The 19,438-nt window shown below is 43.1% G+C and overlaps 2 protein-coding genes across 5 annotated transcripts in view; both read left to right on the forward strand.

The window, feature by feature from the left end:
- The window catches only part of LOC102058819 (putative N-acetylated-alpha-linked acidic dipeptidase), a 31,503-nt gene extending 26,012 nt beyond the window's left edge, over nt 1–5,491 (forward strand). The window contains exons 17-19 of one of the 2 annotated variants that reach the window (XM_055701700.1): nt 194–275; nt 1,981–2,073; nt 3,138–5,491. In XM_055701700.1, the coding sequence (XP_055557675.1) occupies nt 194–275; nt 1,981–2,073; nt 3,138–3,327 (365 nt within the window). In that variant the 3' untranslated portion in view covers nt 3,328–5,491. Of the gene's footprint in view, nt 1–193; nt 276–1,980; nt 2,074–3,137 lie in introns of those variants that run through there. The other variant, XR_008730833.1, reaches the window with a different exon arrangement.
- A 13,216-nt stretch (nt 5,492–18,707) lies between these two features.
- The window catches only part of LOC102054726 (N-acetylated-alpha-linked acidic dipeptidase 2), a 33,151-nt gene continuing 32,420 nt past the window's right edge, over nt 18,708–19,438 (forward strand). For 2 of the 3 annotated variants that reach the window (XM_027798964.2, XM_027798967.2), the window contains exon 1: nt 18,716–18,854. In XM_027798964.2, coding sequence (XP_027654765.2) covers nt 18,773–18,854 — 82 coding nt within the window. In that variant the 5' untranslated portion in view covers nt 18,716–18,772. Of the gene's footprint in view, nt 18,855–19,438 lie in introns of all 3 variants that reach the window. The other variant, XM_005434687.3, reaches the window with a different exon arrangement.

The raw sequence follows: 19,438 nt of genomic DNA on the forward strand, positions 1-19,438 counted from the left end.
TGTATCCAAGGGAGGTTTTCACACAGAATTACATAGTTTTTAATGTAGGAATAGGGGGTCATCTGATTTTCATTCGGTGGGAGTTGACAGATCATGATAACAGTGAAAGATAAAACTTAAATTTGAAGAATTTGATTTCTTAAATTATTCCTTCAGAATCTGAAATTAAATACTTCTGTCCTGCTCCCTCCAGATGCTCTCTTTTCAGCTGTGAAGAATTTTACAGAAGTTGCTGCTAGCTTTCATGAGAGACTGCAACAAGTAGATACCAATGAGTAAGTTTAAGGGTTTTTTTCTTCCAAATACTTGATCTAATTCTCTGGGCTCAGAGGGCGTAGTGTTCACTTGCATTTAGTCCCCCAAGTAACCTTGGTGACAAATGACTGTCAGTCATTTGTTTCATTATATGTCCTTATAGACTTTTGTCTTCAAGGATCTGGTTACTCTAGGAAATAAAGTACAGAAATGTTGAATTAGTGATCATCAGAGACACTGCAGAGCCATGTTAGCTTTGAAAACTGTTCAAGCTAATTAATGTCAATTCTTAACAGCTTTTAGTTGAGGAGCAGTGCCAGGTTGATACATGGATGTGACTAGAATGCTGGCTAGCACAAGTAGAGGCAGCTCAGGCGTGTAACTCCCTCTGAGCAGAGGTATGTCCTAAGATTTTGTCACTGCATTATCATAGAGCAAGTGTGGACTCATGGGCTTTGTTTTCCAGTTTTTCTGGAAACAAAAAAGAAAACTTTCTAGTTTTCAAGGTAATGGTACCACTTAATGCAAAAAAAAAAAAAAAGCTTCACCGTGATTGTAGTTGTGGCAGGCTTTTTGATGAGCTTTCAAAAAATTCTATGCACCACCTATGTATGCCAAAAGGCCTAATTTGAACTTGACTTAATTCTTGATTTATTTTTTGTAGGCCATGCCCAAAATGACAAACCAAACTTCCTTTTGTATATACGTATGTGTATGTTACATTTCTTCCAAAGAATTTATTTTAGCCATATGCTTACCCTTATGCAAGACTTAAGTGAGCATAAAAGCCATCTTTTTAATGGTGGCAACTCTCAAGATAAATGAGTTAACAATAATGTCTTATGTAAAACATGGAATTTATGACATGTATGTGACATTTTCAAAATGGTTTCAATGATGGTGGCCTAAGTCTAAGCTTTAATGCAACCAACCAGTTTCGGTTTCATTTGACACTAACATAAACTTGAAACAATTTCATTGATGGTAGTAGAGTTACTCCATGCTTACTGTGATATAGATTTTACCATTTTTTTATTGGTGAATGCTTTGAAGCTCTACAATAAGTTATTTTGGATGTAAACTGCTAAAACCACATATATTCAGTATAATCCTCTTTGCAATTCATTTATTTGTTAAGCATCAGGGTAAATTCAGAGCTATTCAAAGCACACAGACACAGATGGTCTCTGCTGTAGGGAATTTACAGTCTGCCATCAGAACAACACAATTCTTGGATGACTCAAAAGAAGACTCTAGCATCACAAGGTTCCCGTTTCTCAGATGTTGTGGTTTTACATAAAAACAAATGTGATTTCATTCAAGTAATTTGCGGCTGGCTGGCTTTGTGGAAAAGAGGGGCTTTAGAAACTGTTGTACAAAAGAAGAGAACAGTCTGCCTAAGCATCCTAATGAAAAGGAGATAAAGGGGTGAGATGCAACATGAGATAAAATAGCTGAAAGTATCTGTCATCTTTGCCACGATTCCTTGGGCTTTAAAAATAGCTTTAAGAGACCTTCAGGTTATGAACAAGACTGTTTCACGATACAGATCAGCATAATTCTGTTGTGCAGTTTAGCTGACATGGGCTGTGTTTTGTCGGCTACACTTTAAGTTCAACATCTTAGATCTACTGTCCTTCGTAAATCCAGAGCCGTGCACATTGGGGCATGGGGTGAGAGTGGGCCAAACGCTCTGCAGCTAACATATTCCTGTTTTCTTTTTAGCCTACTTGCTGTCAGATCACTAAATGATCAGCTCATGTTTCTAGAAAGGGCTTTCATTGATCCTCTTGGATTACCTGGCAGGCCATTCTATAGGTAAGAAAGGCTTATTTTTCACTTTCTGCCTAGAGTACCCTATGAGAATGCCTTGAAAATTTATAGGTGTCTAAATGGAATTGTAACAATTTTTTCCAACATAATAGTAGATTAAACAGGACAAATAAGATTGAAAAGGGCAAACAACATTAGGGAAAACTTCAGTGACACACTATACAGAATGAGGAAAGGTCTCGTTGGAAGCCTATTCAGATCAGCATTTCCATTGATTTCACTGGTCTTCTAAACAGATCTAAAAGTTTGGCCCTGGACTCAGTTTAAGTAATTTCAGTAGTAAAGGATCTTTAGGAAGTTGTTACTAATATTTGAAAGTGAAATATGGTATAATTGAAGTTTCTATAAATTGATCAATTATAGCATAACAGTCATGCTAGGAAATACAGTGTGGAGGGCAGTACTTCAACAGCAGCGAAGTGAATTCAGCAGTCCTCCCATCCAGTTCAAGAAGTAAATATTTGAGAGGCAGAATAATCAAGTGAAGTCTAGCTTCTTGGTCCTTCTACCAGTCTGCATAATTAAAAACAGGAATCTTTCCACTAAAAACTTCCACTAAAAAGTAAGTGTGGAAGGAAAACTTAAGACCTTCAATCCTTGTACCTCTCACAGTTTGGGATTAAAAATCTGTTGAGAACAGTCTCTTGTTAAAGCATCAGCTTTCCTACCTCAAAGCATGCTTGTATCTGTTGGAGATTGTGCATGTCTGTGAGAAACGAAGCTGTCTTTCTTTTTTTTTTTTTTTTTTTTTTTTTTTTTCCCCCCCACCTTTCCATTTAATCTAAAATGAGGGGAAGGAAAATACTTTAGTCAACTTTATCTCAAGTCTTCTTAGCTATAAATTTCTGGAATTCATATGGAATGATGTAGTTTATATTCTTTTCTTGCATCACAGATTATAGGTACTATTGCTGCAATAATCTTATTTATATCTTCATTGTAAAGAATTTAACAGATGGTATAGAAACAGATTCATTTTATCCAGAAAGTAATGTGTTTTATTTTCCTAATGCAGAATACTATTTTTTTTCCCCTCAACTTCCCTACAGACATATTATCTTTGCTCCGAGCAGTCACAACAAGTATGCAGGAGAATCATTCCCAGGGATCTATGATGCCATGTTTGACATTAAAAACAAAGCTGATCAACATGAAGCCTGGGAAGAAGTTAGGAGACAGATTTCCATTGCAGCCTTCACGGTGCAGGCAGCAGCAGAAACACTGAAAGAAGTACCATAAATATCAACAACATAATCATCAATGAAGACTATGTGTGACAGTTTGCAGAAAAACCGAGTATTTAAAAACACTAGGAGGATTATTACAAAGAATACAGAATAAAAAAAAAATATCTTATTCTTTGCAAATAATACACTGAAGTGGAATGCATTTAGCAATGTGACAAGGTAATGTACTTCATTCGGACAGCTCAGGCTTTAGATACGATCTGAAGTGAAAGTAAAAATGTTTCAGATTTTCTCTCAGCTTCATATTCTAAGAATTGCTAACCACTGGATTTATTTTCAGAGCTGTGAAGCTGTGAATTTTGCTAGCTTGATTGTTGTAGCAGTCTTCATAGTGCATCAGGAAACCAGAAGTCATTTCATGCTTCTGTCAGTTTCTAATTTTGTTGTTGACGTTTTATTGTTTACCTTGGAGTTGCATAATTATATTCCAAAATAGCCCTTTCAGCTCTCCTTTTACACTGAAATTCACGTATGAAGATGGGAAAATTGTTACATACCATGTGCAGGATGTATAATGATCATAACGAGTTTTGGGCAGCCAGCCCAGAATACTCATCCATGATGTTCTTCTCTTCACGTGCTGAGGCTTGCAGCTGTTTGCAAATAAAATTAGGCAAGAAACCTTCTAATCACTGGAGTAAAACCAAGGCAGTGCATCTTGTCAGATGTATAATCATCTCACAAAACACATCTTTTGAGATGAAGACCTACTTTTATTCTTTTATCCAAAATCTACCCCTGCTATGCCTTGTTGATATCAAGGTATTTTTGATATGAAGGTAATTAGAAGCAAAAAAAATTCATCATGTCCTTCGTTTGAAAGGATACCAATTAATTACAACCTTTGTAGAGTCTGTATTTCTGATTTTGGTGTGCAGCTTACTCTTATAACAGACTGCAATGCAACAACCAAGATCAGACAGAGAGGACTCAGAAAACCAGATTCCTTCATCCGCCACTGCTACTGGAGGATTACTGACTTCTTGCAAATATTTTGTGTAATTTTATCTGCCATTTTATCTGAGGCCTCCACCATGTCTTAGAAGGCTGTCCCATGATCTGATGGTTTTCAGCGTCATGGTAGATTTTTTTTATTTTCCATAAGATCTCATGTATTCATAAATATTTCTACTCTTCACATTAAAACCCTTTAGGCTTGTAACCATAATGAAGTCATTATTTTACTTATCTCTTGTTCTTTCTCTAAAATAATCCAGTTTACCAGATAATAGGTAATGCTCTCACACCCACAGTTACTGCCCAGTTATTTTCACGTTTTTATGAAAGTGATTGAAGTAAAACTATGGAGATGTCTTCTCCCAAATCTAGTTGTGCTGATGGGAGACATTGCTGTCTCTGTTTTATCGCTGCTGGCTGCTCCCCGCTTGTTTTGCCAATGGAGAATTTATTATGATGGTCTATAATCCACCTCTGGCAAAATTAGCCAGGTTAGTTTAAATCATCAGTTAGGTTAACCGAGATGATTTTGTCTGCAGAATCAAAGGAATGATAAATTTACCATACAGAAGGGGGCAGCAATAAACAGCTTCTGTTGACCAGGTGGAGACTTAAAAAGAGCTTTTTGCTGTTGCCTAGGAGGATGAACTGAAGTGCCAAACTCCAAAATTGTGGAGTTCTTTCCCTAAATGACCTGTAAGCTTCCTCAGCAACTTCTTCTCTCAGCCCAGAAGATGTAACTTTTTAATCTCTGGTTTAACCATAGCATTGTTTCATTTAAATTTAATTAGGGCCCTTTTTGGCAACAGCTAGCAGAAAATATACAATGTCAGGGCCCGGGACCTCACAAAATGCAGAGATAGTTACACTCTTAAACTACAGCAACATCCATTTCAAAAAAATATCGGTAGGCTGTCTCCTAACCACTGCAGGTAAAAGGATATAGGGACAGAAGTTCTCTCTCTCCTATTGACTCTGTTCCCCTGCATACAAAAAAGTCAAGGCTAACTAGTCGAGAGAGAGGAAGCATCCATAAAGCTGGTTATAACATGATGGTTTATGTGACGTTTTGGTAAGGTGAGATTCAAACTGTCCAGTGCCTTCTCCCAGGTTTGAGTTTGCTTTGTGACCCATCTTTGTTCAGTGCAAACCACAACATGTAGCAGTTGAATTTTTAAATAAAATGGAGCTTTGCTTAATTTTTTAAGAAAACGAGTATCTTTAGATGGTCTCGGTCCGGCTCTTTCCCCAAGCCCTAACCCAGTCTCTTATCTTAATGATTGGAGGTCAGAGACCCTATGCTCCTTGCCATCAGTGGGGGTATTTCTCCACTTGCTTGTCAGCTTAAAGCTTTTCTGATCTCTAATCTGAGAAGTCTAATACTCGGTGCTGTCATCTTTTGTGACAGCCACTGTGATTCTTATCCCTAGCTTATCCAGCATCATCTTGGATGTTCGTGGCCCCACAATTTACAAATTTGTTATGACAAACCAGCACATGTTCTGGTTTTGCTGCAACTTGTACCTGTTCTTCAAAAGCTGCTAAGACATCTTTGTATCTTTGTCGTGGACTTGCTGAGAAGGGGGAGGACAGACAGTGGGTGGTAAGCATGGTAGGTATTGCATGGTAAGCTGTCCGTGCTTGTAAGCGTATACCTCGGACTCCTTCATTTCTGTGAGGAAGGAAGCACAGCTACATAATTCTGCAAGCCCTAAGTTAACATGTGGCAGCACCTAGCATTCAGACACATTATGGCCGATTCTGAAGTTCTTGATCAGTTTTTGAATTTAAAATAAAGATGCTTTTTAGTCGTCGGGAGCTTCTGTGGAAATTCTAATAAGAACATTCTTCTCCCTGAATAATTTCTTATTGTTAGTCTTCTGTGGAGTCTAGATATAGTCACTGCAGCCTTCAGTTCCTCGAAGACTATTTCAGGCAGAAGTAGCTGGTGTCATTACTGGACAGCAAAGGGCAAAGCCTATGTAGCTAATTACTGAAGTTACATGATTTGTAGTCAACTGTCCAAGCCATATGTCAAAATATATGCATGAATGCCTATGCAACTGTCTATTTCCTATATGTGTCACTAGGATTATAAGTTCTAAACAAAAGCAAAAAATGAAATAGTAGTTGTGCATGCACTGAGAAATGTCCTTTCACATGACTCATTTACTAGGAGGATACAAAGAATCAAGGGTGACATTTCGCATTTATGAACAAAACGAGACCAATTTACATGTGCCACCAAATGAAGACATCTAGTTCCTACCAGACAAGTGGGGAACAATTGTTAAATAAACAAGTAATAGGCATTAAAAGCGCTGTGTGTTTATATGTTCTTGCAAACTTCATAACTGTACGGAGAAACATTTCCAGTCCATTGATCCTTAGAGCTCAGAAAACTGTCTGAACCAGCCACGTGAGCAAGGAGGTGTACACTATGAAGCAGTCTTCTAAGGAAAGGCAGACAATGAGAAGTCTACAGGAATAATTACTTTTTAAGCATCTGTGGTTTTTGTTAGATCTGCCAGGGTATCTCAGGGGCATAGCTATTACCTAACTCAGCCCTGAGTGCGAAATCCTTTCCTATGCAAGAAGTCAAGATAAAGTTTGTGTGCTAATTCTCCTTCAGTGAAGTAGAACTTCAAACAACATTAAAAGTCTGTTTTCCCCCTAGACTTTTACAGTGAGTTGAAACCCACTTTTAATGCTTCCCAAGTGCTGTTGACCAGATTAACTGGTTTGGCTTTCAAGCTTTGCTATTATTCCTTAGTAACTGGCTGACAAAGACTGTTGAATTAAGTAAAAAAAATAAATCAGTTATTAACAGGAACAAACCTCAAAATCAACTAAGTGTGTTGAATTTACAGGTTATTGATCATCTAATGTGAGCCAGTTGTTAGTGTAACTGCCGATGTTTTCAGCTAGAGATGGCCATTAGCAGAGTTGTTTACTATAATCAACTTTCAGTTTGTTTATTTTCTAAGTATGCTGTAATTAGTACTTGTAAGAACTAAGGTCCTAATTCCAGACAGCTACTTGCAAACACTGATTTGGCTTTTCCAGTTACTGCAGACAAACTCAGCAAGTGTTTGATTTATATAGAGCAGCAGATGACTTAATTACAAGATGAGCTTTACAAGTATTTAGTAAGCAGAGGGAGGAGCCTGGCTGGTGTGGCGTTGTTGAGAGCATCCAAATTGAGCAATTACATTAAAGAATCAGGAGGTAAAATGAAAATGAATGGTTTTGGTTTTTTTTAAATAAAGTACTTCCTTTCATATGATCACAAATGGATGCTGTCGAAATTTTCTAAAGAACTCAATACAGTCACCATCTCATGCACTAAGAGTCTAAATCAAATGAAAGGAAAGCATACCCATGTGTGGAAAAGGTAGAAACTATACCTGGATTAAAATTAATCCTTGCTTTTATGACACCAGCAATGTTCATGTTCTTTTGGCTGGAAAATCTGTTCACCTGGCAGCATAATTTCTAAATTAAGATGCTGTCAACACAGATCTTACTTTTAAGTGTTTTAGCTAAGGCAGAGCAATGGCTGGTAGTCAAGATCTTTGGGATGGGACCTGTGCTCATCTCTGCTTGTACAAGCAGTTTGAAATGTGCTGCTGTACTACAGGGAATACCATGGTGGAGCAGAGCAGCCACCTCTTGCAGCTGGAGTCAATTGTATTCTTGCACTTGATGGACAGCAGCTCCCCCAGGGCAGGAATGGAAAAGTATCACACAATCAGAGGATCATAAGGTTGAAAAGAACTCAGAAGATCTCTAGGCCAAACTTATACTCAAAGCAGGGTGAGCTCCAAGGTCAGAACAGGTTGTACAGAGGTTTATCAAGTTTGGTGTTGAAAATCTCCAAGGATGGAGACTGCATAACCTCCCTGTGCAACATATTCCACTGCTTCACTGCCTTGATGATAGAAAAGTTTTTCCTTATATCCAGACAGAACTTGTTTCAGTTCACGACTGCTATTTCTCAGCATCCTGCGGTGCATGACCGAGGAGGCTGGCTCTGTCTTCTTCAGAAATTTCTTGCGCATGCTGGAAGATACCGTTTGGTTTATGTTCAACGCACAATCCTTGACTCTCTCTGCCTCACTGGGTACATTCCTCTTGTAGAAGAAAGGGTCAAAGTTTACAAGCTGAACTTGTCAGCTGCCAGCAATGTAAACTTTAGTTTAGCTGGAATCTGATAATGGACTCCTGAAGTTAAAGATAACAGAAACTTCGATTCAAAGCACTGAAATGTACTACCCTTTTATTCTGGCAGTCAGATAGACTGCAGAGGCCGTGAGAGAGTTCTGGGGGACTGTGCAATTGGCACAATCGGAAGGAAACTACTCATTTGAAATTGCGGTTGAGCATCCCCCTGTTGCCTTTTTTTCCTGCAAGAGCTGCCTTTCCCACAAACCAGAGCCCTTTGATCTCTCAAAGCACAAGTTCAACCTTTAGTCAAACATTAGGTCAAGTGGCAGAACAGTAGCATTTATTTTTTGCTGCAGATACTAACCTTTGGATCCCAGTTGCTGAGCAGCTACAACCTACACTTTACAAGCCCTGGCATTTGTTCTGCTTATTACGCATTTTTACATACTGTTGCTGGTTTTGCTAATTGGCTGCATAGCATAATTATGCATTCAACACACAAATGTCTGTAGTTTTGTATTCGGCATGTGTATCCTTGATATTTTTTTTGAGCTTTTCTAGTTTACCAGGGATGGTTTTGTTTGGAGTTTTTTAAATTTTTGTATTATTAAGTAGAATATATGTAACTATCTGCAAGTTCTGTTAGCTTCAGCTGAATCTTACTTTTGTTTTCACTCTCAACACAAGCAATTCTCACCACTCCTAAGCTCAACATGAGGCCTACGCAGCAAGTGATAGTTTTCTTGCTAGTTTTGAAAGTGATATTAATTGAAAGAAGTACTGCATGTTCATGAGTTTGTCTGTGTTTTCAATCTTTTTTGCAGTTTTGTCACCGGGTAAAAGAAGTCCATTTTCCTAGTAATCCTTTCACAGTTCGTTTTGCGTAATTTTTGTGACTATTTAGGGTGGGTTTTATCTCCCATCAGCCTCAAGCCTTAACTTTGATTGAACTTAGACTAAAGCAAGTATTTTCAATATTGAGTAAAATACCCAAGTATTACCAGAGCATCAGCCTTAGCAGTGTCTTGCACTGGTAATATCTTAGTTCTAGCAGGAAAAGCCCCGTGTAAAAGAATAGAGTGGGCAGCGGATGTGGTTTTGATTTGGTCAGGGAGTGACTCAAAGAGAAATTAGTCTTATGGGATACCGATTGTCATAACAGCTCTGAGTTCTCTCCTTGTCTGCTATGTGAGATGCTCAGTAGCAGCTAAGAGTGCGATGAGGTTTCATTTGAAGCGGCTTCTTCCACCTCCTCACAAATATGACTTGCATTCCAGGCATGCTCTATGTCAGATCTCACCACGTCGGGCTCATTTTTCTCTGGCTCCAGTTATTCTGAGGAGCATTTGTAAGACATGATACTACAACTTAGGCTTTGTGATTTAGTAATGTGTATAGTGGGTCATTTAGGCCACATCCCAAGACTGAAGAAACACCGAACATGCAAGATAAATACTGCCTTCCTTATGCTGCGCATCTTGGAACTGGTAGTACCAGCAAAGGGGAGAAAGTAAAGGAGATATAGAAACAAAAAGAGAGGGACAAGAAAGGAGCAGCAAAACAATGCTAAAAAGAACCCTGTCTTCCAGCCCAGGCACTGAAGAAAATGGAAGTGGGTGTAGGAGTAAGCAGCTTTATTCCTGCTCCCTTCTTCTGGAAAATTTACTTCTAGCTGCTCTCTCCTCACATTCTTTAAAAAGCATCTGGATGGCTGCAGCCTGTTCTCCCTTCCAAAAGGGAAGAAAGTAGCATCTGTAAAATCTGTTATCAAGCCAAAACTTCTGTTTTGCCTGGGTGAATGGTATTTATTTAGCCTTTATACGCTGTTTTTCTCATCTTCCCAGGAAGAAAGTAGATGAGATAGCTCAGGAATACTTCTGCAACATACCAGCAAGCAATTTCAAATGTCTATGTATAAAACGTATTATCCAAGATGGGTAACAAAAATTGTTGTGTAGTAATGTCACTCCTTAACACTGGCCTCCACAGCATAGCAAGCGGATTCATAGAATAGAATTTGGGTTCGAAGGGACCTTTAGAGGTCATCTAGTCCAACCCTCCTGCAATGAGCAGGGACATCTTCAACTAGATCACGCTGCTCAGAGCCCCGTCCAGCCTGACCTTGAACATATCCAGGGATGGGGCATCTACCACCTCTCTGGGCAACCTGTGACAGTGTTTCACCACCCTCATTGTAAAAAATTTCTTCAGTATATCTAGCCTGAACCTACCCTCCTTTAGTTTGAAACCATTACCTTGTCCTGTCAGAACAGGCCTTAATAAAAAGTCTCTCCATCTTTCTTATAAGCCCCTTTAAGTACTGAAAGGCCACAATAAGGTCTCCTTGGAGCCTTCTCTTCTCCATGCTGAGAACTCCCAACTCACACAGCCTGTCCTCATAGCAGAGGTGTTCCATCTCGCTGATCATCTTCGTGGCCCTCCTCTGGACCCACTCCAGCAGTCCATGGGAGAAGCAGTAAGTAATCCCTTACTTGGCTGAGAGACAAGAATTAATCTTTCAAGAATTTTGGGCTGGAAAGAACCCAGAATTTCCAATTTATGAAACTATGACATTTCAGAATGTGGCTTTATTCAATACTGGAGCAGGAATACAACAGTCTGAGAAACCAACTTCCTTGAGAACAGGTGATGGCACAGTTGTTTGGTAACATGCTCAAGCAATACCTGTGTGAGGTCCATTACTTTTCTATGCCTGATGAAGAGCATGGATTTAAATAGGACTGGCTAAGTTTGCAGGACTGGATTATGAAGATACTCACTAGGAAAGAAAGTGACAATTTCACTCATTTACAAGCCCTGAAGGAGTTTAAGGGAGAAGAGATCAGCTCAGATTTGCCAAGAGCTGCAGCACCTCAACCTAGTCAGAATGAGGATGTTTTTACAGGGGACTTCACTTTAGGGGAATGTTGCGACTCCAGGGCTCTTCCGAGTAACAAACTGCCCTGCCATTTGTATCAAACTCCCACTCTTGCTCTGGTAGGTCTGAGCCATCAGGCAGCCAAGGAAACACAAAGAAACTGCTAAAACATTTCCACCAGTGCATGGATCTGTCCAGGGCACCCAAGATCTCTGTTCTTTTCCACCCGCTCAATATTACCAGCTCCGAAATTTAGAAGGCTGGTAGTCATTGTCATCAGGATCTAAAAGCTAAAAATGAAGGTCTGATAGCAAGACAGAGAGATCTGCCAGCTCCTTGTAATCCCCGCTTAGCCACTTTATCACACAGACTCTCTCTCCCAGGCGCACCCTGCAAGCTGCCTTTGCCCCCTGCACCGCAGTTTCCCCTGCCCACAGCAGGGTGACATCTCCAGCGCTTTTGTTTGGGCCACAACATGCCAGTGAAGCGATCCCTCAGTCAGCGCACTGCCAGGACCCCCTTATGGACTTACCAGATCCCACAGCAACTCGCTTTTCCTGCCTCATGGCGCATCCCTTCCCTCTTGCCACTCCTACAGCTCTTCAGCTTTTTGAACCAGTCCAAGCGGAGGCACAAGTTATGCAGAACTTGCTTCTGGGGGCTTTCCTCTTCCTTGGGCCTCCAGGGTAGAGAAGGACATAGAAGACCGCACAGCAAAGCGGCAGTATTAGTTGGAGAGGAGGCGAGAGGGAAACTCGTGGCTGGCGTGGTTTTGTCCTGGAGAGGCTGTCACTGCCCAGTGCCGGGCACAGTCGGCTCCAGCCAGCTCCGTGACAGACCCACCGCGGGCACAGCTGAGCTCATCAGCCAGGAGGTGCTGCCTCTGAAAACGTATTTAAGAAAGGGCAAATATGCTGAAAGAGGAGTGAGTTAAAAAGGAAAAAGAGAAAGCAAGAAGCAGCAGTGTGAGCACCTAGGTGAGAGGAGGAGGAGATGCTCCAGGTGCCGGAGCAGGTGTTGCCCTGCAGGCTGGGGACAAGGTGGAGCAGATGCCCCATGCTACAGCCTGTGGAGGACCCCACACCAGGGCAGCTGGGTAATTTCTGGATGAATTGCAGCCTGTGGAGAGCCCACCCAGGAGCAGGGGAGCTGTGTGAGGAGGAGGAAGGAGCAGCAGAGGGGCAGTTAGGTACTGGCCTTGACCCCCACGCCCCTTGCCACGTGGGCTGGGGGTGTTGGAGGAGTCAGGAGTGAAAGAGTGAAATTCAGTCTGGGAAAAAAGGGAGGGGAGGCTTTTCTTTTAGTTTTTGCCTTTGTTTCCTACTACCCACTATTTAAACTGGCAATACATTAAGTTAAGTTTCCCCAAGCCAAGACTGCTCTGCCCATGTCAGTAACTGGCCAGCAACCCGCCTGTCTTATCTCAACCCATGAGCACTTTCAGCCTCTGTTCTCCCCCACCCCCCACCCCCAAGGCATGTTGAGGAGGGGGAGTGAGCGAGCAGCTGGGGAGACTGTGGTCCTTAGCCACAGTTAACCCACCACAACTGTGACTGTAGCTCGTTGTTTCTGCACCTTGTTCATGACTGTTGTAGAAATCTACAGCAGCACAACATTTTTATCTGCATCGTTTTCTGAAGACTGCATATGCAGAGAGATCCTGGTGAATTCTGAGCAGCCACTTCTTTTAACGGCATTAAGCATTTTGCACTGGCCAACAGCATACATTAAGGTCAGCTCTAGTTCAGCATCAAGCAAAATGTTAATCTAAACTATAATAGAAAAATGGATAGAATAAGTTAACAAGACTTCAGTGTGTGCAACGTAGGGTTTCTTATACTGCTCCTGCTCTGCTAGGATGGGACTCATTTCACTGAACATCACCCTCCTGTACTTAACACCCAAATTATACCCAAGACTCACTTTATAAAAAGCAGATAAAAAGAAAAAAACACTTCTGAGATATAACTTGTCTCATTCTAAATCACTGTCTGAAGCAGGTCAAACGATTTGTACCTAAAAAGCACACATTTCTCACCCCTGACTTCCGGAGTAGGAAGCCTGCTGCAGAAGGTGGGGAACTGGCATTGCAGGTACCTAAAAGGGATGAGGCGACCCACCTTTCATGCCTGCTCAGTCCGTTCTGTGCTGGTTTACCAATATGTTTAGCAGACACCTAATGCAATGCATTCAGGGCTTCTAGAACAACTCATAAAATGTAGTAGTCCAGGTCATAAAGGATGCAGTCCAAAGGCACAAAACCCTGTCTCTAGCTTATCATTTGAATGATGCTCAATGCCCTGTGAAGAATCCCTGCACATCTGCTAAGGTATTTAGTACAGGCCGGGTAGTAAAATATGCATCTATACAGTAAAATATTCAAAAATTGATCAACAACAGGGGAAAATACATTCACAAGCCATACTAGGACTGTGAAACTTCAACATTGTGCCACAAAAATACAAGACATCTGTGATATACGAAGGCACAGACCCCAAGCGAGGTCCTTTATTACATACTATATATAATCACTTACTCACCCAAGTGCTGCCCCGGAACGTGCCTACATGCAGCAAAGCACCTTTGCAGCCACTTCACGCTCCTCTGAGCTGTTTGCTCCCTCCATGCTCACCTGAGGAGGTCTCTTCTCCCCAGACCAGGATTTAAGCTGTGGGAGGCTTTGGGCAGCCCCTCACTGCAGGCAGGTGTGCACAGAACTGATTTGCAGGTGAGCTCCCAGAGCCAGATTCAGTGCCAGTTGCTTCCTCACTACATCTTAAGGCATAATCACTGCAGCCTGGCACCCAGGCAGCGAACAAAGCCTTTTCTTTATCCCCACATCCAGGGCTCGGGAGCAAGCAGCAAAAGCCTGCACGGATTTCAGGAAGAGCCCTTACAGACCTCCGCTTCACAGACCGTGCTGGAAATGAAACAGCATGATCAGGCATTCCTAGTATGATTTAGTGACTTGATTTCACAGTTCTAAAGAACCAAGCTGGGTCAAAATACGATTTGAGTGGATTTGCATCATAGGTCAGAAAAGAATCGCTCATGAGAGGATCTTAACCTTGAGCTGTCTGGATTTGAATCAGGTTTCCACTCCGAGGAAGGACTTTACTTCAAACCGAAGTCAACGGTCTCTCCTCGGCACTTTGTGTCCTCGGATGACAGACCGGGAAAAGGCAGCTTTCCATACAGCCTAGTCCAGTCTGACCCCGTGAGCCCTAAGCACCTGTCCTGGTGCTACTTCAGCCACTCCAAGTGACATGTGTTGCAACAGGACTAACAGTTGTCATGCCAGAGCCCTTTATAATACTCTTCCTATTGTAAATCAATAGTTTTCCTCAACACTTTCTGATTAACATGAGAATATCCCACTTGACTCTGTAACACAACATGAGTTTTATGCACTTCCTTTGTATCTGTGGACATTTCTGGGACAGGTCTGGCTCCGAAAACCGGAGCGGGAGAGGAAACAGCAGCATAGATGTGAAATTGCCTGTAAGTTTAAGGCTCAGAGCCTCATCTGGGCTGTGTTCTAATTGTGTAGCTTAATGGCATCGTATTATGTAGTTAGTGGTCTTATTGGTTCAAATAATAATGAAAACAATCACCGTAAGGCAGCAGATAAACGCATTCCCTTACATAGGAATTAAAAGCGTGCTATGCCCGATCCCATGACATGGTCTACCCACAGACGTCTGTCACACAAATCGGTTGAAATACTTTGGTAGACCTTAGATTCTGCCGTGATGTTGAGAAGTTACTAAGCTATTAATAGGATGTCAGTATTGTCTTACTGACATTGACTTAGACTTATACATTTGACAGTTGGAGGGGTTTTTTACATCTCTGGAACGTGAGATTAGGAACGATCTTTGGTAAAAGTGTGCCCTGGCTTTGATGCAACGCGTGATAACATTTCAATCAAGAAATTCAGAACAGCAGCCATCTGCATCTGCATGTGAATCTGTAAGGGATTCCATGGACAGTGGAGGTTTTCTGAGGCAGAACAGCTAAGATACCACGAAAAGCTTTCCTTTGGTGGCCTCAGATGAGAATTACCAGAGAGTGAGCACAAGGCACCCTGGCTGTGCACGCGGCAGCACATGACCTGGCAGTGAGGTCTGTGTGGAGCCCGTGTCACACACGCAGAACGCCCTCGACGTCCTTCCGCATCGTACTGAGCGCAGGACGTGACTCTTGGCTCGCGCCCCGCCTGTTCCCTACTGCTCTGCGACCGACCAGTCGGTACGTTCTGAAACCATCACGCCCCCATGATCCCAGGGCAGCCTCTGACTGGCTCCCCGCTTCCTTTACGTCAGGAAATGCTCATCTAGAACAATATGCAGACGTGTAGAGAGACATTTCTGTGTGTACATATATATATATGTGGGTGTATGAACGTGTATAAATGCATACTTATTCATACGCAGACATACTTTACGTGTATAAATATGAGTGCATTTATATATGTGTGTATACTGCATGTTATATCTCCACATACACACGCACGTATGTATACATCTAATAAGGCAGTAAGGATCATGAGGAAAGCCCCCAAAGGTTTCCCAGCACCCCCCGCCAAACCAGCAGAAGCAGCCCGCGGGTTCGTAGCTCAGAGATGTGTGTCGGGGCCCGTTCCAGCCGCAGGAGGTGGGTGTCGCGGGCCCCCCTCGCCCACGGCTGCGGGGAGCGCCCAGCTGCCTGCGGGACCGCGGTGCGGGGCCGGCTGGGGCTGCGTGTGCCCCCCTGCCCCGGAGCAGGGCTCTGCGGAAAGCTGCAGGACGCGCCGGCTGGGCGGCTGAGGAGGGAGGGGACAGAGCGCCCGGGCCCAGCTGTGTCCCCGTCTGGGCCTGAGGCCGTGACAAATGGGACGGCGCGCGCAAACACGGGGAGCAGCCGCCCGGGGCCAGCGCGGGGGGAGCCACTCGGGTGCGCAACGCCCCGGCCCGGGGCCGCCCCGGCTGCCTGGCGGCCCGACGTCCTGCGAACCCGAGAAACGGCAGCGCGCTGCGCCCGGGGGAAGCGCGTAGCCAGGGGGGTACGCTGAGGCCTCTGGAACCGCGCTGAATATTTACTGTCGTTCCGGTTGTGGTGGCTGGCACCGCCCTGGCTCCGCGGCTGGCAGCTGGCTCACAGCTGGCTGCGCAGAGCGGGGCTGTGACCCCGGCAGCCGGCTCTGCAGCAGCACCGCGCCGGTGCTGTGAGGGCTCCCGGCCGGCAGCCGCCGCACAGCGCGGGGCAGGGCTGAGCCCAGCGCTGCCCCGTGCTGCTGCGCTCTGCCCAGAGCTCCGGGGCACCCGCGGGCTCCCGGCTGGCGCTGGGCGGTTCTGCTCGGCACCCAGCACCGGCTGCACCAGTGCTCCCAGCGCTGCAGATACCCTCGGGCATCTGGCCGGGTCCCAGGGGGCCTCCTGCATCCCTGCGTCGTGTACGGCAGCTCTGCGGCGTGGGGGAGCCGGGAGTGGAGAAGTAAAGTTAAGCTGGAAAGGTCAGGTGCTGTGTGGGAGATGCTGCTGTAATTTTTGTCATTGTTTCCCACTACCAAAGTCAACTTTAATTTGCAACAGATTAAGTTATTTCTCCCTAAGGCGAGTCTGTTTTGCCTATGATGGTAATTGGCAAGTGATGTCCCTGTCTTTGTCTCAACCCATAAGCTTGTTCATCTTCCCACCCCTGTCCTGTTGTGGAGAATGTGTGATTCAAGGCATAGATTTATACTCTTATGTTATACTTGATTTTAAATGGAACATAATATCCTCCACCAGTGGCCAATCCATGGAATGTAAACATGCCACAACTAATAACTAATAGTATTAAGGCTGTATTTTAAGTGGTAGAAGCTATTTGGTTGCTGCTATATTTCAGCCTCAACGTTGCTGATGCCCTTATCACTTTAAAATATGTAGGCATAGAAATAAATACATTTCATACTTTCTCAGTGTTGCTATTCTTACCTTCTTCCTCCACTGATGTTATCATCATGTGAGGTCTAATTTAGATAGTAATCTCAAAAAGCCCTTGTCACTTTACTGTCTATTATGTGTCAGTCCTACACCTGTGGTTCTATATAAATGCTAATAATACATCAATATGCTCATTCTTTATAAGTTCTGTAGGTGGAATTCCATCTGGTTTGTATATGTCAAGTGAGATGGTGGTGTGAAAAGTCCTTGCTGTTCAGAATTTGTGATGGCTTATGAGCAGTTGGGAAATGACAGAAAACAGATCACAGGACTGGACGTGCTTATCATTTGAACAAAGACATCGAGCCGTATGCATGACAGTGGCTGTGACTGGTGCATGATACCCAAGTGGTGTAATTCATCTCTAATCTCTGAAAAGCCTTAGTGAAGTAATTAGGACATTAACCAGTCTTTTCAGCTCTTCCTGAATATTTTCAGCTCAAACTAGTGTATTTAAGAAAGTTTTAATACTTGAAGCATTGCCATGTCTTTCACAAAATGTATCTACTTTGGACTCTTTTGCGAGTGAGTGGTAAGAACTCAGAGCATGGGCAGGCTCCCAGAAAAGCTTTCCTGTCTTTAGTCAGATAACTCATTTCACGATGGGCAGGTCCTCCATTCCAGAAGCATCAGTTTTGGCTTCTGTATGGCTGTGCAGGAACTCACCAGCAGGGAGCAACATGCAGGGCCAGGGTAAGTTTGTACAAAATACGAAGATTGTATGTTTCTATGAAACTATCTTGACTATTCCCTAGGCTGAAGTTCTGTCCTTTCCCATGAGATGCTGATGGATTTGGCTGAATTAGTCTAGGAAAACCTGATCCTAAGAACCTTGTAATCCAAAATGTAAAAAGCTAGAAAATATAGAAAATAATTTTGCAACTATTCCCAGCTGCAAATTGGATGCCTGGAAGTGTCCCCATTGGCTAATCTAAATTGTATCCTGAGCTGCTCTAAGTATTCATCACTTGCCAAGGATTAATGTAACCACAGATTACAAAGCGGAGCAATTCAGAGCTTCCTGGGTAAAGAGAAAACAAGTTTTCCCTTCCTCCATTTCATCTCTAGGCCACTTCCACTGAAACAAATACTGATTGTGGTTAAGCCTAAAACAGGAACTTTGAAAACTGGAAAGTTCTGATACTTAATAGAAATTAACCTTTAAGTTAGTATTTATGCATTGCTTGGCACACAGTCTAGATGCATATTTGTTATAGAGATACACATACAGCTACACACAAACTGTCCTGTGGATTGAGATGAAGAAGTGTGTTTTATTGCACTCAGAAAATCATCATCATCTGGAGATTAAGGCTGGTTAGGCAGAACCAGAGCTGAGAGACACAGCAGCCAAGGGCAGCCCTGGGGCTGAGGGCGGGAGGAGGAGGAGGAGAGGGAGGAGGAGGAAAGCAGCTGCTTGCCATCCCTCCTCACATCCCGCAAAGCTGCTGGCCACCGGTGCCCGTATGGCCAGGAGGAAGGCCACCCTCCGCGCATGGCTGGGCTGCCCTGGGCTGCTGGGCTGCTTCTTGCTGGGCTTTCTTGCTGGTGAGTACAGGGACACAGGGGTTCAGCCTGCAGCCTTTGCCCTCTATGGATACTTACGTGCAACCCCTGTTGCGATTAACTCCCCACCAGGGAGCTTTTACTGCTTTTAGGGATGTTATAAAATATTCATCCTACTGTTTTTCGAAGATATTTTCTCTAGCAATTTGGGTCTTTAGGGAGTGAGGAATATAATGGCCGTGGGCTTCAGCCCAAGACGAGCCCCGGTGAATTGACAGCATCCCGTAATGGGCAGTCAGCCATTCAAAGAGGAAAGTTTAATAGAAGAGATTGAGACTTACGTGGTTGCAAAATCTCCAGATATTTTTATTTTATTTGTATTTCCTGATTTTTACTGAAGATCTATTTAAATGCATCTATTCAGTTACTATTTTAGAAGTTAAGGGCAGAATGTACAGGAGGAGGAGTTTTGACTGACATCCAAGAGTGGAGTTGCTGAATTTTTCATCATGTACCATGAACTTCACTAGAGTATTAGATTATTTAATGCAGTCACTTGCAGCATTTGATTTTAATTCTAAAATTGCATGTCTGCATCTGTGCTTTTTAAACTTCTGTTGTAGCAC

This window comes from Falco cherrug, chromosome 2 (genome assembly GCF_023634085.1).
Source record: "Falco cherrug isolate bFalChe1 chromosome 2, bFalChe1.pri, whole genome shotgun sequence".
Classification (NCBI taxonomy): Eukaryota; Metazoa; Chordata; class Aves; order Falconiformes; family Falconidae; genus Falco; species Falco cherrug.